Source organism: Diutina rugosa, assembly GCF_008704595.1.
Source record: "Diutina rugosa strain CBS 613 chromosome Unknown scaffold10_size284702, whole genome shotgun sequence".
NCBI classification, from domain to species: Eukaryota; Fungi; Ascomycota; class Pichiomycetes; order Serinales; family Debaryomycetaceae; genus Diutina; species Diutina rugosa.
Genome location: NW_022995117.1, coordinates 235,743 through 259,218, shown reverse-complemented (window position 1 = coordinate 259,218; position 23,476 = coordinate 235,743). Strand labels below are relative to the sequence as shown.

The 23,476-nt window shown below is 45.1% G+C and overlaps 9 protein-coding genes across 9 annotated transcripts; 6 read left to right on the top strand and 3 right to left on the bottom strand. All coding sequences in view use genetic code 12, as the record gives it.

The window, feature by feature from the left end:
- Positions 1 to 91: 91 nt before the first annotated feature.
- On the top strand, positions 92 to 2,452 carry VPS53 (Vps53p; the record flags this gene model as incomplete). Its single annotated transcript, XM_034155099.1, has 1 exon — positions 92 to 2,452. The coding sequence occupies one exon, from the start codon at positions 92 to 94 to the stop codon at positions 2,450 to 2,452; it is 2,361 nt and encodes a 786-aa protein (XP_034012863.1).
- Positions 2,453 to 3,311: 859 nt separating this feature from the next.
- Positions 3,312 to 6,884, top strand: KEL1 (Kel1p; the record flags this gene model as incomplete). Its single annotated transcript, XM_034155098.1, has 1 exon — positions 3,312 to 6,884. One exon carries the CDS (start codon positions 3,312 to 3,314, stop codon positions 6,882 to 6,884), a length of 3,573 nt encoding a protein of 1,190 aa, XP_034012862.1.
- A 206-nt stretch (positions 6,885 to 7,090) lies between these two features.
- Positions 7,091 to 8,305, bottom strand: DIURU_002445 (uncharacterized protein; the record flags this gene model as incomplete). Its single annotated transcript, XM_034155097.1, has 1 exon — positions 7,091 to 8,305. One exon carries the CDS (start codon positions 8,303 to 8,305, stop codon positions 7,091 to 7,093), a length of 1,215 nt encoding a protein of 404 aa, XP_034012861.1.
- A 140-nt stretch (positions 8,306 to 8,445) lies between these two features.
- ENG1 (endo-1,3(4)-beta-glucanase) lies at positions 8,446 to 12,447 on the bottom strand (the record flags this gene model as incomplete). Its single annotated transcript, XM_034155096.1, has 1 exon — positions 8,446 to 12,447. The coding sequence occupies one exon, from the start codon at positions 12,445 to 12,447 to the stop codon at positions 8,446 to 8,448; it is 4,002 nt and encodes a 1,333-aa protein (XP_034012860.1).
- Positions 12,448 to 13,442: 995 nt separating this feature from the next.
- On the top strand, positions 13,443 to 14,501 carry DAO1 (Dao1p; the record flags this gene model as incomplete). The annotated part of the gene is made up of 1 exon (XM_034155095.1): positions 13,443 to 14,501. One exon carries the CDS (start codon positions 13,443 to 13,445, stop codon positions 14,499 to 14,501), a length of 1,059 nt encoding a protein of 352 aa, XP_034012859.1.
- A 427-nt stretch (positions 14,502 to 14,928) lies between these two features.
- Positions 14,929 to 16,949, bottom strand: DIURU_002442 (uncharacterized protein; the record flags this gene model as incomplete). Its single annotated transcript, XM_034155094.1, has 2 exons — positions 14,929 to 15,795; positions 16,194 to 16,949. 2 exons carry the CDS (start codon positions 16,947 to 16,949, stop codon positions 14,929 to 14,931), a joined length of 1,623 nt encoding a protein of 540 aa, XP_034012858.1.
- A 584-nt stretch (positions 16,950 to 17,533) lies between these two features.
- DIURU_002441 (leucine-rich repeat domain-containing protein) lies at positions 17,534 to 19,384 on the top strand (the record flags this gene model as incomplete). The annotated part of the gene is made up of 1 exon (XM_034155093.1): positions 17,534 to 19,384. One exon carries the CDS (start codon positions 17,534 to 17,536, stop codon positions 19,382 to 19,384), a length of 1,851 nt encoding a protein of 616 aa, XP_034012857.1.
- Positions 19,385 to 19,467: 83 nt separating this feature from the next.
- GLO1 (lactoylglutathione lyase) lies at positions 19,468 to 20,451 on the top strand (the record flags this gene model as incomplete). Its single annotated transcript, XM_034155092.1, has 1 exon — positions 19,468 to 20,451. The coding sequence occupies one exon, from the start codon at positions 19,468 to 19,470 to the stop codon at positions 20,449 to 20,451; it is 984 nt and encodes a 327-aa protein (XP_034012856.1).
- A 749-nt stretch (positions 20,452 to 21,200) lies between these two features.
- GCN20 (putative AAA family ATPase) lies at positions 21,201 to 23,462 on the top strand (the record flags this gene model as incomplete). The annotated part of the gene is made up of 1 exon (XM_034155090.1): positions 21,201 to 23,462. The coding sequence occupies one exon, from the start codon at positions 21,201 to 21,203 to the stop codon at positions 23,460 to 23,462; it is 2,262 nt and encodes a 753-aa protein (XP_034012855.1).
- Between the last annotated feature and the right edge of the window lie 14 nt (positions 23,463 to 23,476).

Genomic DNA, 23,476 nt, shown 5'->3' with positions numbered 1-23,476 from the left:
AGTAATTCAACTTAAACGCTCTCACAAAGTGTAAACATTTACTTGTTAGGCTTTGATGACACTGATAGTTTCTGCGCGTGCGACTGACCATATGGACACGCTAGACTACAATCCCTATGATGAGCTACCGAGGCTTTTGAGTACACCGAAGCTGCTAGATGAACTTGATGATATGCTCAAGCATACTCATTTGTACCGTACTCAACTTTCTCGTCGAGTCGTTGCCGAAATTGCGGATTACAATGCTCATCTTCAAGCAACAAGCCTCAAGGAGAACATCACAGATATGACCCATTCCATTGATGCGATCAAAGACGAAGCTCGCAAGTCTGAAACCCAAATCTCCGAGATGACTTTGCTGATTCAAAAGTTGGATTCGTATAAGCGCAATTTGGTGACACTGATGACCATTTTGAAGCGCCTTCAAATGCTTATAAACGCCCACAACCAATTGATGGGAGTAATAACAACGAGGAAGTATGATGAGATCTTTCAAATGCTTCTGGTCGTTCGCGAGTTTTTGGGCTTTTTCCGCCCATATAAGCTGATTGATGAGATAAACAAAATCAATTTGATGGTTCAGAAAACTCAAACTAAATTGGTGAGTGACATTTTGCTTGATTATGAAGAGGCAATGACGACATCTCATAGTGGAAGCAGCGATTTACGAGATGGTGCTCGAATTATTGAGTTGGTTGACCCCAAAAACAAGGACAAGGTATTATCTCAATTTTATAACCTACAACTAAGGGATATAAAGTCCATATTCAGCAATAATGATGAAGCAGGGTCGCTTGATAATTTCAATCGGCGGTATCTTTACTTTGTGCTGGTACTTGACAAAATGGAACTGCACTTTTCTCAGTTGTTCCCGGAAGAATGGAATGTCGAATTGGAGTTATCAAAAGTATTTTGTCAAATGAGTAAGCAAGACCTTCTGCGACTCTTGACGATGTCACTGCATCTGTCCACAATATTGTCTAACTTAACAGCAACTATCGATTTTGAGAAACAGTTGAACGATCGTCTTAACACAGTATTCTTTGATAAGTTGCTTTCAAGCGTTTTTGAAGACCATCTAGACATATGGATAAGTGAGCAAGATAACGTTCTTCGAGGTAAAATGCAAGAGCTTCTTGCCACGCCATTGCTACCAACTGAATTATCCTCAGCTCAAAGTCATGACGAGTTAATGGAGGTCTTGCGCACTAATAATGTGCCTAATATTTCAAATCCACTGATTGATTTGTTTAAGCACTTTCTAAAAGTATCCAGTCAGATACTTAAGCTTTCGAATGGTCCAGTGATTATCAGCTTGGCACGGTTGTTCATTAAGTATTTGTTGGAGTATAATACGCGAGCCCTCGTCCCATTAATACCAGTGGGCGAGGAATCCGTCAATGCAATCGACTGTATCAAATACCTTACGATGGTGATGAATACTAGCGATTATATAATGGGGAACCTTGACGATACTTGGCAGCGCCTAGCTAAAGTAATTCAGCCGCAATTGGTATCGAAGTTACCCTCAGCCGACCCGGTTAGGGAGACATTTCAATCTACAGTGAACAAGGTTGTACAGTGTTTGGTTGTTAAATGCAATCAAGACCTCCGCTGGGTGTGGCGTCAATTTGTTAATCAAAATTGGAATTTGGAAGCGTCACTGGGTTTAAGTAGCTACGTGCCTGATCTCATAAAGGTCGTAACGAAGCAAAACGCCGAATTGATCCTTCCATTGATTATCCGTGACGCGTATTCTCGAAATTATTGTGATAAAATTGTCGAACTGGTCGTTTCAGGATATGCGAATCATCTAGTTGCGATTAAACCGATGACAGTCCTCATGGTGGAGAGAATTCAAAATGATGTAGCTGCTACCAAGCTGGCATTGATGCAGTTACCGTTGTACGCTGATCCGAACTTTCGTGGTGAGGGAAATCCTTCTAAACTGTACGCAAAGCACCTCGAGCTACATTTCGGACATCTTAAGCGTTTATTGAACTTATTGTCAATCTCGTCAGCGTCTATGGAGGATTTCATTGCCGCGTATTTCGATATTATTGGTGATAATCTGGTGACAAATTTTCTCAAAGTCCTCACACTAAAAGGCATTGAGGACCAAAAGCGCTACGTGGAGGTGTTCAAGCTTCAACTAACCGCTGGAGGGGAAGAGTTGGTACGACCGAATCCATTGTTGGTTACACTCGAAGATGATAATGACCACCAATTGTCTAGCCGCCCGGACACTCCTATTTTGCGTGATGAGATTTTTGACTCCAGTCCGACTCCAGAAGTCAAGAGTCCGAGGTTGTTAGCAGCCCAGTTTGGCGCCACTATTCAATCTCAGTCGAATAAGATAACAAACTTGGAACGAAATATTCGTGATATGGGAGAGACCAGAGTGGCTAAGTTCAACGAAAATTTCAAGAAGCTATTCCGCAAAGACGAGTGAGGATTTAACTATTTTTTTTTTAGGTGTTTTACAACATAAAGAAAATGTATCAATTCACTCTCCAGGCGTCTCCAGTTGCTGTAATTGCTCGTCCCAAATCTTGTACTATATAACAATTCCAATAGCCTACAAGTTTCGTAAATTCTTGCTTTCAAACGCGAACTTAGAAAATCGTGAGGCGTGAAGTATAAACATGCTTTGGCGTGGGGTGCGGCTGAAGCTTGCGCCCTACGCGCGTAGTGAATCTGAATCGGTGTCACATCGATATATTAGAACTTGCCTGAACATAGGGCTAGTGAGTCGATTGCTGCCAATATTCATATCAATTGAGTTGGTCAACAAGGGCAAAATATCAACGCGGTTCCTCTGTACACTAGTCATTTTGTGGCATGCGGAGGCGGCTAATGTACTTCTGCATATGCCTTTTTCTACTTTCGGGGTAAACTCTACGATTTAAGTGTCAGAGAACTAACAACTTCCATTTAGATCACCCCGTACTTTTTACATGACGTACACAAGTTGTGTAATGCTCGCGTCATGAAGGTTCGCTCGAGTCTTACCAACATTCCGTATGAACACGATGACGTCATTATTCACTAGAGATTACGCGGGGATTTAGTGACACGAGTAAAACGAAAGCGAACACGTCAACAAAAGGCATTCACACATTATTCTCATGCGAAAACAAAAGTAAAAGGAATCCATTTGGGAGCATAAACCAACCACTAGCATAGGAAGTTTAATTTTACACCTTACTAGCTAGCGTCGTCGCTGGTTGTTTTCCTATTACGGTAAAGGCACGAGCGCGCCAAACTTTTTTTCTCACCGGCAGCCCTCCTTGCAAATCCGTTCAGCAGTTATGGCCCGGTTTAAGTTGGGCAAGAAATCCAAGCGTGACGACACCACGAGCTCACTGCTGACAATGCCTCTGGTGATGACCGAAGACTATGCCTATGGAGGCAATGGACGACACAGTGTTGGCCAGTCACCGCAGGGCTACGTGCCTGGCACAACCGCTGGCACCGTCACCCTGGATCAGACTCTGGTGGCAGGGTCTGTCGGTGGCCCTCCAAGTGTAATGCTGGACCTTCATCCTCACAACGCTAAATTTCTGTCGGGTCATTCTCGGCAACACTCTCGAAGCTTGAAGCCATTGCCTGCCGGGGTCACCACTCCTTGGAAAAGGTTCAAATTGATGAATCTGCCTTTCCCCCGTTATCGCCATGCCGCTAGTGCAGTCACTAGCGACAAGAATGAAGTCTTTTTGATGGGCGGCTTGAAGGAGGGTCTGGTGTTTGGTGATACATGGAAAATCGTACCTCACGTGAGCCACCACGAAATTGTTGGTTACGAGGCCTCCCCCATCGAAGTTGCCCTGATGCAAACTCCTCCAGCTCGGGTGGGACATGCTTCAGTGCTTTGTGGGAACGCTTTTATAGTCTATGGTGGTGACACTGTCGACACTGACGATGCCGGATTCCCTGATAACAACTTTTATTTGTTCAACATCAACAATAATAAGTACACGGTGCCCGGTCATATTCTCAATAAGCCGAACGGACGCTATGGTCATACCCTTGCTGTTGTTCTGCTTACAAATCTGCTGCTGCGACTCTACTTATTCGGCGGTCAATTGGAAAATCTGGTTTACGACGATCTTTACTTCTTTGAGCTCAACACCTTCAAACTGCCAAAGGCAAAATGGGAGTTGGTAGAGCCGCAAAACAACTTCAAACCTCCGCCTTTGACAAATCACTCAATGCTGGTCTACAAAAATAAGCTCTACGTTTTTGGAGGCGTGTACAATAATGAAAAGGTTCTGAATGATTTGTGGTGCTATGACCCTAGTATCAACAAGTGGATGCAGGTCCCTACTACTGGCAGAAATCCTCCTCCCACCAACGAACATTCGGCTTGCGTTGTGGGTGACCGTTTGTTCATATATGGTGGTAACGACTTCAGTGGTATCATATACTCCCTGATGTATGTTCTTGACTTGACCAACTTTTCGTGGCAACGAGTGAACACCGCCGGCGAAGTTGCTGGACCCGGTCCTCGTTGCGGTCATCTGATGACTTACGTCCCTCGCTACCATAAGTTGGTTGTTATGGGTGGCGATAAGAATGATTACGTTAACGAAGATCCACATGACTTTGATGTGTACGACACGATTACCGGTAATGAGGTTGGTACCATGTTATTTGAATTGGATGTGGACTTTGTGGACCATTTCTATGGTAACGACGGGCTTGGTGACGTTACCGAAGCAAACGAGTCACCGGTTGATGATGCTGCACCCATACACTCACCTAACGTGGGCTCGATTGTACCAGTAACCTCGCCGAAGGAACCCAAGCTGTATGCTCGAGACATCGCCCCTCACTCTCGAGACATCATAGACCCAAGGGGTACCGCCCCTCATGCAGACGCTCTTGGATCTCCAATTGCACCTCCAATTACTGATGAATTGGCAGGCAATGAATCCTTTGGTCCTTCCAATGACGATACTCAAGGGTATGCAAACCATGCCAAGCTGTACTCCGCAGGCCCTGAAGACTTTGCTCTGGCTGAAGCACTGCCTATGGTGAAACCCGTGTCCACTCATTCTCATGTGCCCCCGATTCCCAATACTGTTAGTGCCTCATCGGTGGATGAATCTTTGAAATTGAGAAACCGCCGCAGTCTTGATCCAGGTAAACCCGATGGATTGGGGTACGCGACAAATGGTGAAGGTGGCTTTGGATCCAAGGAAGTTAGTGGATTTCCTGGAGCTGCTAATTCAACTGGTGCCGTCGGTGATACTAGCGGTAAATCTGATTTCTCCAATGACCTTCCAAATCAAGATTACTCGGTTCCAAAGATTCCACCACCGCTGGACTCTTACTCCTCTGGATTCAACGAGTCGTCTAATTCTAAGAATTTACCCAGTCACCAGTCAGTTGAGCACAAATCAGCTTCTGTCAAGTCCCCAGCCATTGCAGATGGCATTGACGACACCGCTCCGTTGAGAGTACCGGATTCGCGCGATGATGACCACATCGCCAATCAAAATAATGCTCTCAACAGAACTATAACCAATGATGGTGGAAAACTCAAGGCGTTGGTAGCCGACTTGCTGGCTCAACTTAACCACTTGCGGTCAAACACGAAAGTGCAAATGCAACAGGCTACCCAACGTATTTCTGAGTTGGAAAATGAGAACAAAGAGTTGCGTGAGACTGGCCAACAGCGTACCGCTGAGCATGCGCCCCCCATTCCTGGATCTCTTCCAGGAGTCAGCGCACCGTCTGCCCTGGACGCCGAAGTGGCTCAGCTTCGTCTGCAAATCGCTGAACAAAAGGAGGTCATCGATCATCTCAAATTGCAAGTCGGCCCAACTGATTTGGATATCACCTCGCGTGATCTCAACGATTCCCCTGGTGGTGACCGTTCCCTGATCACTGAAGTTGGTAGACTCAAATTGGAACGTATGGAATATCGTCAAAAAGTCGCTCAGTTGGATGCTGACAAGACTAGGTTAGCGCGTCAAGTCGAGGAATATGAGCCATTTATGCAAAACCACGTGAGTGACTTATCTAAGTTTCAACAGGTCATCGAAACTCAGGAGCGGCAATTGGCTCAATTGAGTCAACTGTTGTTTGACCAAAATAAGCTCTTGGCGGAACTTGATGAAATGAAAACTAAACACGCCAATCTTGAGAGAGATTTTGCCACTTATCGCCAGATTTATCCTGCCGACGACGTAGATGGCACACGTGAAATCGATGATGCGTCGGTGAGTGCTACAAACCCGAGAAGCCTTGCTGCGGAAATGAGAAACATGGTTGAGGTTTGGACAAATCACCTGGCTGATATTAAACAGAGAGCACTCGAACCGACACCCGCCGTCGACAACTTGCACTTGACACAACTTCAATCTCAATTGGATGAATTGATGGCGGTGTCTAAACAAAATGATGAAATGGCATCTCGAGAAATTAACGAGCTCAAAGCACTTGTTGAGGAAAGGCTGAATGGTCTTCGCTCTTTCGAAGAGAAGTATCGTGATGCATTGTCGCTGGTGAACCATACGTCCAAGGCACTCAAATTGAGTCAAGAAGAGGTCCAGAGCCAGAAGCTGATGCTTGACAAGTTGATGAAGGAGAACAATGAACTCAGAATGTTTAAAACTGCAAGCAGACGCACTCTGCTGCGTAGCGCGACACCTATGGGTACCCCAGGTGGACCGGGAGCCGCCGAAGGATTACCACTGGTTGCGCCAATTGCTGAGGACCTGGACGACGAAGATGTTACACGAAACACTCATGCAAATTTGAAGATTAAAGATTTGGAAGCCGACCTTTTTATTTTGGGACAAGAGCGGGACTCATTGAAAGATCAAGTAGTGTCTTTAAAGAAGCAATTGTATATGGCGCAAAACGATGCGCCTTGAGGCAAATGAAGCAATACTGAAAACTCCCTCGGTATGGACTATCAAGGATCTAATATGTAACTTAATACTAAATCTAATGTTGTACTGATTGAAATTTTATTGAAGGCATAGCTCACATACATTTACTACTGTTGAATGTTTTAACTGCAACAGAATCAGTTAATTGATGCAGCAAAAAGGCAAGTAAACAAAACCTTATCATTTCTCTACGCCTTTGGCGGAGGAGGGATGACTTTCGCGTCATCGACTGTCGTAGGATGCCCATCTAACTTCAGAGACTTCTCTGTCTCCTCATCCATATAACTATCGATGTCCAGGGCCTTCGATGCCACAGTGTGCCTCGTTTTCTTCCGAGCTGACGGAGGAGGAGGTACAAATGAGGAAGAACCACTTTGGTCAACGTGGGGTGCCCCTAATGGTGGTGGCGCAGTCAGATAAGTGGAAGTTTTCTCCGATGTAGGTGGAGGTGGAGACATGAAGGTTGAGCCATCATTCGGTTGATACTCTAGACTTTGTTTCGAATCGAACAAAACGTCATCAACTATTGATTCAGCTTTGAATTTGCCGACAACTTCTGGAAGTCTATGCAACAATCCATAACCAACATCGCAACCAAGAATCCCACGATTGTGACCGTGACCCCATGAGCGGTTCAAATTCACCGTCACCGGTCGCAAAATGTCGTAGTCATGATTGTAAACGTAAAAAGTGATTGGGATGTTGTCGTTCAGTGTTCGCAGAAAATGATAGTTGTAATAATTGGAGACCGTACGAGACAAGAGTGCCTCGCCTCCTGCAGTAAGTAATCCTTTACCATTAACGTCATCATTATAGGTAGAATCACATCCAATTATGTAATCCAGAAAAGGAACCATACCACTGTGGAATGCAGGAGAGCCTTGATGAGTGGCGAGAATACGCCAAACATATGTGGCTGTGTTCAAGTGTTGAGATTGCAAAGTAACACCGGTCGAAGACATGCCCGATGATTCTAAAGGAAGAGATACTTGACGAATCAAGCCTCCTTTTGCATTCCACACGTCCAACACTAAAGGTTGATTTCGCGCAGCCAATGTGGCAATCTCTTGATTAATGATATCAAAATTCACCGCGCCTGCTTGTTCTGATGTAACCTGACCTCCGTAGTTAATAGACCCATCTTCATTTATCAGATATTGGACATTTGAAACATAAGGGTTTGTCATAGGTAATTCGTGGTTGTTTATTTTGACAATGTAATCAAACCACAGTTCAAGTCCTGCTTGATGAGCAGCTGAGTGAGGCGCAACTTTCACAACCCTCAATCCGTATCCACGATTGTTGAATTGAAGACAATTTTTGAAGTATGAGTCACCATTGAGAGAATCCTGAGGGCTTCCACCTTCAAACCGATCCACGAGCTTCTTTGCAAAGGAAAACATACGTGGGCTTTCGGAGGAGCGCGACAAAAAAAAAAAAAAGATAACAACCTTAGCCCCACAACCAGGCATAGCGTTTGATATATGTGGAATTATCAAAGTTCGTTCTATTCATTACCCATTATATTATAAAAATCATCAAATCATGCGGCGTTGGCAAGCCCTGCCGATAATGCCAACGACCAAGTGCGAGACATACCATTATCCAAGTGGTTTGGATTCCAATTGGAGTCGGAGAAAAACTCATAAGCAGACTTGGGATCGAAGAGCGCTTGGTTGAGGCGCAAAATACCCGTCCAGCCCAGATCAACATTGTCGAGGAACGTCGAAATTTGGCTATCCCACTCCTGTTCAACGAAAGTGGATCCCCTGATCATCAGCGACACTGGAGTCAAAGGGATCATGTGAATCCCATGAACGTATTCGGGATTCTTATCAGGGGCACCGAAAAATGTGGTGTACGCCATTTTGTTTTCGAAAATAATACCTGCCACCCGGTTAGGTTGGTATTCCGTAGGAACAATGTCATTGCCATCGGAAAAGTAGATGTAATCGTTCATCGACCGCTTCGTAACGGCGAGCATCAAATCTCCCCGAGCTTCCATAGCACCATCGCCAATCACTTGACCCCAAAGTTTCATGCCGTAGGAAAAGTTGTAATCTTCAGATGAAGATTCTTGATTCTTCCCATCGCCGGAAGCGAACAAGCCAGCAGCCCACGAATGACCCGAAAACCAGTCAAACGACCGGAATTGTGGGTAGAATGTATCAGAGTCCAGTGGGTTGGCCACATCTCTGATTAATGAGTTAACCCATTCCTTATTGTCATCAGCCCAGGACCCTCCGTACTTCTTGTCGATGTAACCAACGATAGCAGCAGCGTGCACAAAGTAACCATAGTGGAAGTGGTGGTCGTTGTAGTACGAGGAGCCAAAGTCTGCACCAGTGTCACCTTCCTGGGCAGAAGATGAGGTAACTCCCTTGTACCGAGTGTCATACATCAAAGGGTAGGTTTGCTTGTTGTTGAGGAACTGATCGAACGCTTTCTTGACTTGTTCAAGAGTAGCTTTTGCAACATCATCGTCCTTCAAAACATCGGAAATTACCAACAAAATGTACGCATACTTGTCCAAGACCTTACCCGAAAAGTAGTTGGAACCCATACCTTGAACGGTACCAGGAATATCCGCAGCAATTTCTTCGTTAGCAACCGAGGCCAAAAGCAGCAATTGGTCAGGGCTGTAAGTCAATTGACCTTGAACTTGTGGCAAAAACCCAAGCTCGCTATTGAGCGACTCCAGCATTATGATTTGAGGAGTCAAGAAACCGGTCATCATGCCTTTAGTGCTCAGAGCTAACTGCAAGCTGGTGACGTAGTTTCTCGTTTCACCCAGAAGCGAGGCAACGTGATGGGGCAACACAAACACGAGAGGAGCTTGCAGCTGCGATTCACCCTTAACGGAGTAGTCAAAGGAGTAGGTAGCTGAGGCGCCGTTAACAGACCCACCAAGATCACAACCATCCACGTACATTCCTGCAGCTTGATCGAAGTAAGCATCAGCCTTTGTACCATCGCGCTTCGAGCCTGAGTCGGTAGGAGCTTTGGCAATTTGGATGATCAAGCCATCAACCAGGCCCAGAGCCTTGAGGTTATAGGGGTCCAGAGCCGTCAACTCAAAGTCGGAGACACCATTGGGCAAGGTGACGTAAATCAACCAATCAACACCAGTAAACAACAGAGCACGGTACTTTTGGACGTTGTTCGGTAAGACGTCTGAAGTTTCCCTGGTGAAGGTTTCAACGCCAATGACTGAGTTAACCAACGCAGTTAACAGACCATGGTAGATAGCGGTGACAAAACCCATACCCTGAACCACAGGGATCTCAATGAAGTTTGTCTCGTCCGCAGCATCAGCAGCCAATTCAACCGTTACAGACATCATCCGCTGATTCTTCACCCTCATGTTGTTTTTGTTCTCGCTGAATGAAGTAGCCGCGAAAAGAAGCTCACCTTGTTGCGTCGGGTTATAAAAGTACAGAGGGGTGTCTGCATTATTGCTGTTACCAGTTCCGAACACCTGCTTCAGAGGGTCATTGTGTTGAATGCCAAACCCGTAGTAGTCAGTCTTCCGCCAAAACAAGCCGTACGGCCACGAAAACACCATGTCAGTTTGTTGTCCCAAAAACAAATTGGAATAGAACTTATTGGTTTGGAATGGGGCATCACCATTGTCAACACCCACAGGCACACCAAGAGGAAGCTCGTCTCTGAAAAACACGCTAGGGGGGTCGGCGGTGTCGATGGCAGCTGCAAATAAATCACCCGAGTAACCGTTATTTACCGGGGAATTGGCGCTTTCGCTTGGTGAAGTCGATATGAGCTGCAGCAGTGACAGGCTTAAAGACAGCAGTACCAACGAAGAGTGTTGAGCAATGACAGTTGACGACAGCTCACTGGTAGACAGAGACGGTTCACCAGCAATCAGAATGCTTGCAGACAGCTCCTCCAGGGACTCCACTTGCACCAACGAAGTCGTCAAGCTATATGATGTTGAAATGGAAGTAGCCAGATCAGACTCATTGGAATACCTCGAGACAGTAATATTGACGGGAATCAGAGTGGTCACGAAGTGAGGTGTCTCTGACGGCTCAGACAACACGTTCAGATCATTTCCGACCCTGGAGCTATCGATCACAGGCAACGTCGTTTCATAAGCAGACAGCGCGTCAGTCGCATTGAGAATGGCCACACGGGTGCTCAAGGTGGTCGAACCCAAGGTAAGTGTTGTATTTTGGTATTCCGTAGTAGTCAGCTTAGTAGTGTTAGAGCCCTTTGTAGTCAAAGATAATACCTGGCTTGCTTGGGTAACAGTAACGTTCTTCGTGAAGGTATCAGTGGCAATGGTTTTGTCAATGGTAGAGGTAACCACAGGCTGAGTCACTAACGGATTTTCTTGCGTGACCGTGATGACATGAGTCTCCGAAGGCTCGACATAAGTCGTGGTTGGAACGGTAGTGGCCGAGAACAATGTTGACGTCGTAGTAACAGCAGTGGTAAATATTATCAGGTGAGTCTGGTAAGATGTCTTAGGCGGAGCTGTAGAGATCCGATTTTGGGTGATTGTCGAAGTCTCGTTGATAGTCTTAGCGTCCTTCGTCGAAGTGATCACGTTTTCGGTCGTCATCTCGATTCCCTCAGTTGCCGTGGTGGTGTAGGTGATCCAGTTAGTTGCCATAACGGTTTCAGCGACAGTCAGCTCGAAGGTGGACACCACGCCATCATTAGTAACGGTCTCCACCAGCACCACGTCTGCTTTGGTACGAACAGTGACCTTCTGTGACGTAACGTAGGTAACGGGGCGTGTAGTCTTGGTAACAACTTCAGTCGCTGTTTCGTCCTTAGTAGTAGTCACTTTCTTCCGTTGAGTTACCGGTGCAGGTTGCAGAGATTCGGTAACAACCAGTTGCGATGACTCCTTCACCTTCTCGGTGAACTTCAGTTGAATCGGAGCAGTGGTTGTGGTCGTAGAATACTCAGTGTGCCCATTCACTTGCGTTTTGGTGTCAGTCTCAATGATTGTAGAAGGTAGCGGTGCATTAGACAGTATTTCAGGAGGCAAAGAAGTTGAAACGGTTTCAAACTTGAAGTCTGCGACGGTTTTCAGTGTGGGAGAATCCACATCAGAAGGATTAGGGACCCCCGTTGTCGGTTCCTGCGAAGGGCTGTAGACGGGTTCAACCGTTGACAAAGTTGGCAACGGTGCGACTGGCGTAGATCCCGACAGAGAAGCAAACCAGTTCCAATTCTGCCACCAAGGAGCTTGAGTCGTCGAGGGAAGTTCTGGGGTAGGTTCAAATGCCTGCAGCTGTGGAGATCCGTAAGGAGGCACGTATGTATTTGGTTCAGCATATGTTGGTTCAGCGGGTGTGGTGGAGGTGGCCAGGTCGTGCATAGTTCGGGTGTCCTCGTACACGAACTTCACCTGGATCCCGGCGGTTTCATTTGAAGGGTTGTTCTTCATGATGGCATCGATTTGTTCTTTGAACCCAGGAGGATAGATGTAATTGGTATGGGTGACGGTGTGAACTTCTGACGCAATTGCCAGAGCAACGACCAACGCCACACCAAAACTTTTGAATATCATCGGTAGTACAGTGGTTGAAAGTAGGCCAAATCATGAGAGGAGTAGCGAACTTTATGTTAACGGCGATCAGGGTCCGGGGCTGGTAGTTTTAGATGCGCATAAGTGCACATGCATGAGTCCAGTAGTGACTTGTAGACTATTTCATACAAAATTTAGCGGGACCCTGGACGTTAACGCGTTGTAGCTGGTTACTCTGAACGTTTTGCACCTCATTGACCAGCCCTTCTGCATGAATCTAAAAAATAAACAAGATTATGCATGAGTAACAATCACGGTGACAAAATATTTTTTCACAGTTGCTACCGGATCCTCTAGCGATTACGGCAATGGACATATCAGTATGATATTGAACTAGGCTTCTTAAATTTTCAGATTAGCGTAGAACAACTATTACGGCACGTCATCCATAAATGAAGTTGACGTTTAGCGCGGTCGAGTCATGGAGACGTGTATCAAATTGGTGACGCAGAGTGAACCCTTTCAAATTGACACATTCTTTCATGATTGTTTCAGCTATACTAAACGTTGTTTAAACGACGGTTAATTCGGTCTAACTATAGTGAAAAGCCTCGAAGTGTCGGACCCTGCAAAACAATAGCAGACACCAAGAGAGCAGTATCTTCGCAATTGAAGGCTGGCTGAAAACCGTATTGACCAATTTTGATAACCCTACCCTTGCTTCTAGATATTCATGTTATTTGTTCCGTTCTTCAAGGGTAGACGGTTTGGTCATGGGTTTCTTTTAAGAGGGGCTTTCGGCACAACAAGTATTGAATTCGGGTGGGCCCTGGGATCGCCAGACTAGAGGCGGGTCAATCGCGACTAATTGCTTGCTAGACGACCTAACACAAACAATCCTATTGAGGATCGACAATGCGTAGTCGGCTACAAGAAATGGTGTCTGAAGCGCCGCGTCGGCGCACCGGCGTGTGGCTGGCTTCGTCGCACTGCCTCTTAAGTTGGGAATTTTGTGTTGCACCAACCAGAGAACGACAATGTCAAAAATAATTGTGTTGGGTGCAGGTGTCGTGGGACTCACCACAGCACTTGAGCTCAAACGTGATAATCCCAGCCATGATATTGTCGTGGTAGGGGCTCATCTCCCCGGTGACTTAAATCCCGACTATACACTGCCATTTGCAGGGGCAAACTGGCATTCGTTTGCTGGCCCCAATGACACTCGTTTGCAGAAACTAGACAAGATTGGATATCGCAAGTTTCTCGATCTCGCTGCCAACGAACCTCGCTCGGGAGTTTGGACGATTAAAAACCTGTTATTGATCACCGAGCATTTTGATAAAGGCTCGTTTTCAGTGCCTTGGTTCAATGGTGTTGTGGATGACTTTACTGAGTTGTCGAAGGATCAGCTTACCGACGGTATAGTTGCTGGGTTCTCTTTTAAAGGTGTCGTTATTACTACACCCATATATCTCAATTATCTTCTTCAAAGAAATTTGGAGCTTGGGAACCAGATCCGGCGGATACCAAAAGTAGCCACCCTCGCTAAAGTAAAACAGTTGCACCCAAATGGAGAAGCGGACATTGTCATTAATTGTGCTGGCCTCTTAGTTAAGGATCTTAGTGACCTTAATGACCCCAATCGAAACTATACCATCCGTGGTCAGGTACTTCATGTTCGTAACTGTGCCAAGGCGGAGGTTGAAGTCGAGGGTTTTCAGGGCACCAAAGATGAGATGTTGTATTTGATGCCGCGTAAGGAAGGTGGGTGCATAATTGGAGGGTGCTTCCAACAATCTTTGAATAAGGAAGAAGACAAGGCATTAACTCAACGTATTATCGAACGAGCCATCAAATACGTTCCCGAATTGATCGATCCCGCTTACCAGAATAATCCAAAGGAAATCGATATCGTTCGTGTTAATGTTGGATTCCGGCCATTCAGAGAGGGTGGTGCTCGTATTGAAATCGACGCCGATCGACCATGGCTAATCCACAATTATGGTGCCGGAGGCGGAGGGTACCAAGGATCTTATGGAATGGCAGCCGAGGTAGTCGAGCTCGTGCATAGTCTTACATTGAAAGGTAAATTATAATTTCGATAGCAATACATAGGTCAACTAAGGGCAAGGTCTTTCAATTTACCAGCCAACTTGCGAAGATGGGGGTGACTGTGGTGGCTCAGCAGATTGCTCCCGCCCTGATACTTGATAGGGTTCGGAGGGTCATTGTAAGTCGCAGTAAATACCTCAATGTCCGCGTAACCGTGTTGTACGGGGAACGGACCGGGATTCTGAGGGTCTTTGGGTACTGACATCAGGAGGAAACGGTGACTTGTGCAAGTTAACTGAAACTAGTTCGGTGCGTTGCTGGATGAACGCCTGAAATTACGTCACTGTGAGTGTTATATGCAGATTTTTTGTGTGAGCCGCATGTGGGTGTCGGCAGCATGGCTGTAGTTGGCGGCGACAACATGATCATTGTGAATGCCTACCTATGTACCTCTATGTTTGTATTCAAAACTTACCGGAGTAATTGCTCCTTGACTTCAAACTGCGCTCCAAGGTGGTCAGTATTACCGAAAGTTTGAATCACTCCTTTCTCCAGTGTTCTGTTAATATCGACAACAGCAATCAGCGTATTGAATGGCACCTTCAAATTCTCTTCACGCAACAAGTCCAGAAGGCCATATCCGCATTGGTATAGATGATTCAAAAAGCCAGTAACCACACCACCATGAGTGCAAATCGCGACATTACGGCTAGAAGGGTTGTGCTGAATCAAGTGGTTCCACTCTTTTTCAATTCGATCGATGAAATCAGCCTTTGCCTCACCTACATTACGGAAGTTGGTACCATACTTGGCAAGTGCATCCGTAAGATACATTCCCTGGCACTCACCCATGTCACGCTCACGGAGGTTCGTTGAGTATCGGGTGGGGATATCTGGATGGAATAGTTGAATGTATTGGAGCGTCTGTTTACACCGTTGGAGGTCGGAACTAACGAAGTTTTCGAAAGGGATGCCTCGAAGTGCTATAGCGACCTTTTGCGCTTGTTCAACTCCAGTTTGGTTGAGAGAGGTATCCAAATGACCTTGTAAAATCTTTTGAACGTTCTCATCGGTTTGCCCATGACGGATTACAAACACTCTCAAAACCTCAGGGTCATGATTAGCCACAATCTTGTTGTCTTGAGGGGCCTCCGTGCCGTGATCGTTGGAACCGGGAGTGATGTCATTCAGTAACCCGCTGGTTTGCGTACTCGAACGAGCACTGATGGTGCTCGACACATCAGATGGCAGAGATGAGTTCAGTTGGCGGCTATTGCTCAGGCTAGGGAGGTTGAGCCCCAGGCTCGAACGTGAACCTCGTTCGCTGAATGGTGAACCCTTATTTCCCAGGGCACTTCTCACCTTGAAAGGGCGAGGTACAAACTCTTCGGCGTCGGAAGTGATTTTCGAATAGCACCGAAGCAGATAAAGATGCCTCGTGGAAGCTGTTGATCCGAGTGTGCGCGGTATTAGGCTTGTAGATTCGATACAGGGCTCCTTAACCTTAATGTAGAACTATCCACGTCAATCTACTGACTCGATACAATGATACTGACCGTGTCAACGAGTGATCATCTATGTTGATCGAAACTGCGTTTCGTTTGTTTATTATGCTTCTTTCCCCATGTACCAATGTGATGTGTACTTTCAAAGCATGACGCTCGAAAACTCTAATAAGCGGCTACGTCATGTCTTCATTTGACTTTGTCGGCCGCTTCCTTAAATTGAGCAAGCACGTCCCGCTTTATTTTATAGCCATGTTCATCAGGCTCAGGAAATGTTTTGTCGGTTAAGTCCTTGCCATATTGTTTTATGCTCTCGACACCTTGGTCGAAGAAATTGTTGTACTTTTTGACAAATTTAGGAATGTGGCCATCGCACATTCCCAACATGTCTGCAATCACCAACACTTGGCCCAGGCAATGTGGACCAGCACCAATGCCGATGGTGGGGACTTCTAACCGCTCGGTGATGTATTTTGCGAGTTGATTGGGTATACATTCAAGAACGATACCAAACACGCCAGCCTTTTGTAAAGCTAAGCAGTCCTCATAGATTCTCAAAGCGCTTTCAACCAGAGTGCCTTGTAATTTGAACCCTCCAATGGTATTGTGCTTTTGCGGTAATAACCCCACGTGCCCAATGATGGGAATGCCAATATCAACTAATTTACCGATGGTAGTAAGGGTATCGGGGCTAGCACCCTCGATTTTGATGCCTTGAACTTTGCCTTCCTTGATGATACGAACCAGCGAGTCAATAGCCTGTTCAAGATTCCGCTCAAAGGTACCGAATGGAAGGTCGGCTACAATAAACGAGGATTTGTTACCCCGCGATACCAGTTGAACATGGAACAAGAACTCCTCAAGGGTGAGCTCATTGGTGTCGTCGTACCCGAGGGTCGTCATGGAAAGTGAGTCGCCAACTAAGACGACGTCAACTTCGGCCTTTTCACACATACGTCCCGTTAAGAAATCATGGGCGGTCACCATTTGAATCGGTTGCTTGTTGGCGTACTTTTCATTGATCGACAAAAGTGTCTTACGGGACTCGTGCCGATGAGCCGACCTCACCGCTGACGTGACTGAAAAGCATCTCACTCTGCTCCCAAAAGGGATGATCGATGCGGAAACCCGGGATATGGTCGCGTGAAACATCTGTAACGGCCCTAAGGTCCCCTCAGTTCGAAAGAAAAGTTCTCGTCGTTTATATGTAAGACGTATAACACCGTTAATGCGGCGCATTGATGGTCCTCGGTCTTCGTACAATGCCCGTTGTATTCCGCGGATTGCATGCGATTGTAACCCCCGGTAAATCCTTTGGTGTTTTAATCAAGGTTGAGAGTAACATCTATTGTCCACCTAATAAAACCGTTGCATTTGGAGTGATTCGTTCAATTTACCTTGATTATGTAATCAATCTTATGCAGAAATTCTGGGGTGGGGCACCTGATGAAACCGAGCCCACCCCGAGGTTACAGGATGTGTATTGAATCAATATTTGTGGCAAACACATTGATATAAAAACCTTTCGAATCAAATGATGCATCATGGCATACTAAACCTTCGTGAATCTAATGGGTAAACCTGGACACCAAAGATCTAGTGCCCGCCCTCGTTTAGAGAAGCCTGTGACTTTACAACAATGGCTGTCAGGTTCACACGACTCCCCACCCCATGATGCACTCAGCTTTATTAGCTCAAGCGATTCTGATTTAAGAACTTCAAAGGATGGTAACCCTCGGAATGCTGTTGACAAAATATCATCAACCTTCTTCGATCAACAATCAGAACACCTGCCTAAATTGGATCCAGAAAACAAGCGTTGGCCAGAAGATAAAATACTCGCTCCACAGCTAAACTCCTCACATCTTGTTAAGCTCTGCCGCCAAATTGATCAACTAAAAGTGCAAATGGAAGGATGTACCGAGGTCAATCAACTTGTAAAGGAGTTGATGACGAAGGTACAAGATCATGAGTATATTTTGCAAACTTTGAGGAAGGAACTAAAGTCATTTGAGACTGAGTCAATTGGGAGTGCCCAAAGGTTGAGTAGTATCAAAAAAGAACTACTACATCTAGTTGACCTAATTCATCGAACCGAGGACACCATTTTATCAAAAAGATCAACGCAGCTCAAAACTGCCAAGAGCGATCGAATCACTCAAGCTGGTGTACCACCTCGAAAGGACATTACGAATGTCACTACAAGGTTATCGAGTTCAGTTGAAACAAGTGGTGCCACTTCTGTGGATCTTAGTCTGTATCGGCTTGCAGATATCGCGGACATGCCAAAACTTTTTCCAAATCTTTTATCATTGGCCATAGACAATAATCAGTTGACATCTTTAAACGATGTGAATGAAGGTATCATCTTGTTATCCGCAGCAAACAACAAAATACGATCAGAGAGCTTCGCAAAGTTTACTCGAATACTGCGATTAAATCTCTCTACTAATGAATTGTCAATTGTGCCGTTGAATTTGCTGGCGACATTAACTTTTGCAAACTTTGCGTTCAACAAAATTACCTCCCTTGACGGATTACAGCATTGTTGGCTGTTGCATCATCTTGACTGCTCTCATAATGATTTGGGAGGCACCCTCGATTTGAGTGAATTCATACTTCCACGACTTGAGGTTTTAATATTAGGGAATAACAAAATCACTCTGGTTTTGGGGTTGCGGCGTTTCCCCCGAGTTCGACAATTGTGTTTGGAAGACAACAAGCTAGAAACTTTGGAAATTGATATTCCATTCCTAAAAAAGTTGAATTTGAGCAGCAACCGCCTCGAGCGCATTGTGATAAACAAATGTAAGAGGTTGGAGAAGGCCTTGATGGACCACAACAGCTTGGCCTATACAAAATTTCCATCTCATGTTCGTTCACTTTCTTTGCAACATCAAGTTCACGACCTGATTGTTGAGACAACGCTACATCAAACTCCCATCTTGGAAAAACTAATCTTGGCTGGAGTCGGGCATACGAATTACAGTCCATTAATCTACCTTAGGACGTTGACAATCACGAAGTGTCATTTCAAAGTACTTCCATCGACTTTTTCCACCAATTTCCCAAATTTAGTCAATCTCTTTCTAGACGATAACAAATTGGAGGGAATTGATAGTTTGAACGGATTGATTCGAATGCGAGTGGTATCATTGGTGAAAAATCGATTGAAGTGGAGTAGCATAGCAAGTGCACTTGCCACATCAGCAGCTAATCTTGTTGACCTTGACTTTAGAGATAATCCTGCATGCTTTGAAGTTCTCCCATCAAATCCCAATCTTTTTAGTCTGCAAGTGAGCAGGCAGGAGTCTAGTGAGCAATATGATGGACAATCGATACTTCAGGCTAAGTTAGCTCCAAGCATCAAGGCGCAGTTTCCTCGTTTGCGCCGTATCAATGGAGAGTTTCTAGTTAATTAACGATTTACAGCACAGATTATATACAGGATCGACCTACACTCAACGCAAATATAGGATCTCGCAATTGGGAACCAATATCCAACATGCCTGCTTTTGACAATTCCTTCAAAATGAACCACACCTGCTTGCGGATCAAGGATCCAAAAGTGCTGATTCCTTTTTACGAGGATAATTTTGGCATGAAGTTGCTCACGAAGTTCGACTTCCCCCCAATGAAATTCACGATCTACATGTTGGCTTACGACACTAAGGTAACAAGTGGGAAGAATTGGGCAGACCGTGAAGGTGTTCTTGAATTGTGTCACAATTATGGCACTGAGAATGATCCCAATTTCAAGGTGAACAATGGAAATGGTGAAAAAGATCGCGGTTTTGGTCACATTTGCATATCCGTTGACAATATTGAAGTCGCAGAACTGAAACTTTTGGCTAACAAGGTCAAATTCCAAAAGAAGTTGAGTGATGGTCGTCAGAAAAACATTGCATTTGCTCTCGATCCCGATGGCTACTGGATCGAGTTGATTGAAAACGGCATTGATAAAAAAGACGGAGAGACGAACTATTCCAGTTACCGCTTCAATCACACTATGATTCGGGTGAAGGATCCCAGAAAATCGCTCGAGTTTTATGAGAAAGTTCTTGGCATGGAAGTTTTGAGTAAAAAGTCGTTCGAGGAGGCAAAGTTTACGTTGTACTTTCTTGGGTACAAACATAATAATGTGAGCCATGAAGACAACAAGTTGGCTCAAGCTAGCCGTCAAGGTATCATTGAACTCACCCACAATTGGGGCACCGAAAGTGACCCCGGGTTTAGCTACCATAACGGTAACTCGACAGACAATGGGGCAATTCAAGGGTACGGCCATACATGTGTCTCCTGTGCTGATCCTGCTAAACTTTGTCAGCAAATCGAGCAAGAATATGGTGATAAGGTTCAATGGGGTGTCAAATACAATCAAGGGACTATCAAGAGAATCGCTTTCATCAAAGATCCTGATAACTACTCCATCGAGATTATTCCTTCGTCGTTGTTTGAAAATGGTAGCGCCAATTATGACAAATTGTAAGTAGTCGAATTTAAGTTTGATTGGTAAGCGTGTTAGGTTCTCGCCCATGTGTAATGTATATATGCACGTCAGCGACATATTCGAGAAACTCGCGCGGCGCGAAAATGTGGCGTTGGGTTATTTAACAAGATATGATTTCGCACATGTTCAAGAGATTCTTCTGGCAACTGAATATGGTGTCTCAACAAGCTACCCGAAAAATCGAAGACTTGATTAAGTCGAAGCCGGTCTTTATTGCCTCCAAGGTATGTAACCATCTTCCCGAATTTATCCATCCCCACAACTACTAACAAACAAGACGTACTGCCCTTACTGCAAGCAAGCGAAGGAAACTATCGGAGCAATTACCTCAGATGCTTACATTTTGGAGTTGGATACCTTGGATGATGGCCTGGAACTCCAAGATGCCTTGTATGAGCTCACTGGTCAAAGAACCGTTCCCAATGTCTTCATTGGTGGCGAGCACATTGGTGGTAATTCCGACGTGCAAGAATTAAGGGTTGCCAAGCAATTAGAGCCTAAGATTAAGGCTGCTTTGTAAAGGAATTTTCCGAACCTATGAAGGAAATATATATTAATCATCGATTAGTATTTAGATGAAAAGATGTGGCAAGCATTATAGTCACCCTAAAAGAGAACTTTATTCAAAACACTAGAATTTGTAGTTGTATTCACCATTAACTTCCATTCGCTCATCACTGCGCAGCTTACATTTTGACCGCGAGTGAAAAAACCAAAATCCTGATCTGATGTCGAACATTGGCTTGCAAGTGAGGCAGGCTGTGCCTTCCATAGATCCTGTTGTGGCCGATTATGCTGTGGGCTATATTCAACATCTATTGCATGCCACGGAAGACTCGGTTCTAGCACAACAAGTTTCTATCCAGGATGAGATGAACTACCTCAAAGCCTTACTTCTCAATGCCGGGGGACCGGAGGATAAGGTTGACCCTCTCACCGAAAAGTTCACCAATCAACTCAGCGAACAATTGAAGGCTAACATGGCCAAATTGGAGCTTACAGGGGATACATCTAAACGTTTATTAGACATAAATGTTTTGAAGCAGAATTCACAAAAACGTGACATCAATTCGAGTTTGGCGTTATTGTCCGCTTCTAATGATATTGAACACACAGGAAGAAAAATGGAATCAAAAGTCGATAAGAAGAAGTTGGAGAAACAAGAAAGAAAGATCGCCAAAAAGGTTGCCAAACGGAATAACCAATTTGTCAAATACGAGGCTTCGAGACTTCTTGATGATAAGAAAGAGGACGACTACGACTCATTCTTTTTGGAAATTAATCCTTTGGACTTTGGTTCCAGTGCTGGTAAATCGAAGGATATCAAAATTGATCAGTTCGATTTGTATGTTGGCGATGGGCGTCGTATCCTCAGTGAAGCTCTGTTGACACTTGCTTATGGTCGTAGATACGGTCTTGTCGGTCAAAACGGTATCGGGAAATCCACCTTGTTAAGAGCTCTTTCTCGAAGGGAGTTAGATATTCCCAAACACATTACAATTTTACATGTCGAGCAGGAAATAAGAGGAGATGACACCCCTGCACTTCAGTCGGTGCTTGATGCGGATGTCTGGCGGAAGAATTTGTTGAATGAAGAATCTAAAATCAATGAAAGAATTGCCGAGATCGAAAAGCTTCGTGCTGAATTCGATGAAGATTCGAATGAGGTCAAAAAGCTTGATAATGAACGAGACGATTTGGAGGAGAAGTTGCAAAACGTCAGTGACAAATTGTATGAAATGGAGTCAGATAAGGCAGAGTCAAAGGCTGCTGCCATCCTCTATGGTCTCGGGTTCACGAAGGAAACTCAAAATCTTCCCACAAAGTCCTTTTCTGGTGGTTGGAGAATGCGGTTGTCTCTTGCTCGGGCATTGTTTTGCCAACCCGATTTGTTGTTGTTGGACGAACCTTCTAATATGTTGGATGTACCCTCCATCACTTATTTGGCTAAGTATCTCCAAACCTACGAGAGTACTGTGCTTGTTGTTTCGCACGATCGTGCTTTCCTCAACGAAGTTGCTACTGATATCATTCATCAACATTCTGAGCGTTTGGACTACTACCGTGGATCAAACTTCGATTCATTCTATTCTACTAGGGAAGAGCGCATCAAAAACCAACGAAGAGAGTATGATAATCAAATGGCTTACCGGAAACATTTGCAAGAATTTATCGACAAATTTAGATACAACGCGGCTAAGTCTCTGGAGGCGCAATCCAGAATCAAAAAGCTTGAGAAGTTGCCGATCCTTGAGCCTCCTGAAGATGAAAAGACTGTCTCTTTTAAATTCCCGGATCCCGACACGAAGCTTTCTCCTCCCATCTTGCAAATGCAAGATGTCAGCTTTGGCTATAGCCCTTCGAAGTTGATTCTCAAAAACGTTGAGTTGGATGTGCAAATGGATCTGCGCATTGCTTTTGTTGGTGGGAACGGTACTGGTAAAACTACTCTTCTCAAGTTGTTAATGGATCAGTTGACCCCGATAAGCGGTTTTATTCTGCGTAATGGCAGATTACGGATAGGTTACTTTGCGCAGCATCATGTTGACGCTATGGATTTGACTCTTTCTGCGGTTCTGTGGATGTCGCAAACGTATCCGGGCAAGACGGATGAAGAATATCGGAGACATCTTGGGGCTTTCGGAATCACTGGGCTGTTAGGTCTTCAAAAAATGGAGTTGTTATCTGGTGGTCAAAAGTCAAGAGTGGCTTTTGCGGCACTTTGTTTATCTAACCCCCATATTTTGATCATGGATGAACCGTCGAATCACTTGGATACTCAGGGTTTAGATGCGTTGGCCGAGGCTCTTAATAACTTCAAGGGCGGAGTTTTGATGGTATCGCATGATGTCGATATTATTCTGAAGGTATGTAATGAGATTTGGACCCTGGAAGAGGGGACAGTGAGACGATTTGACGGCACCATCCAAGACTACAAGAAGCATATTCTCGAGTTGGCTGATGCTTCAGGCGTTGTTCGTAAGCATTAGATATATAGGCAAAT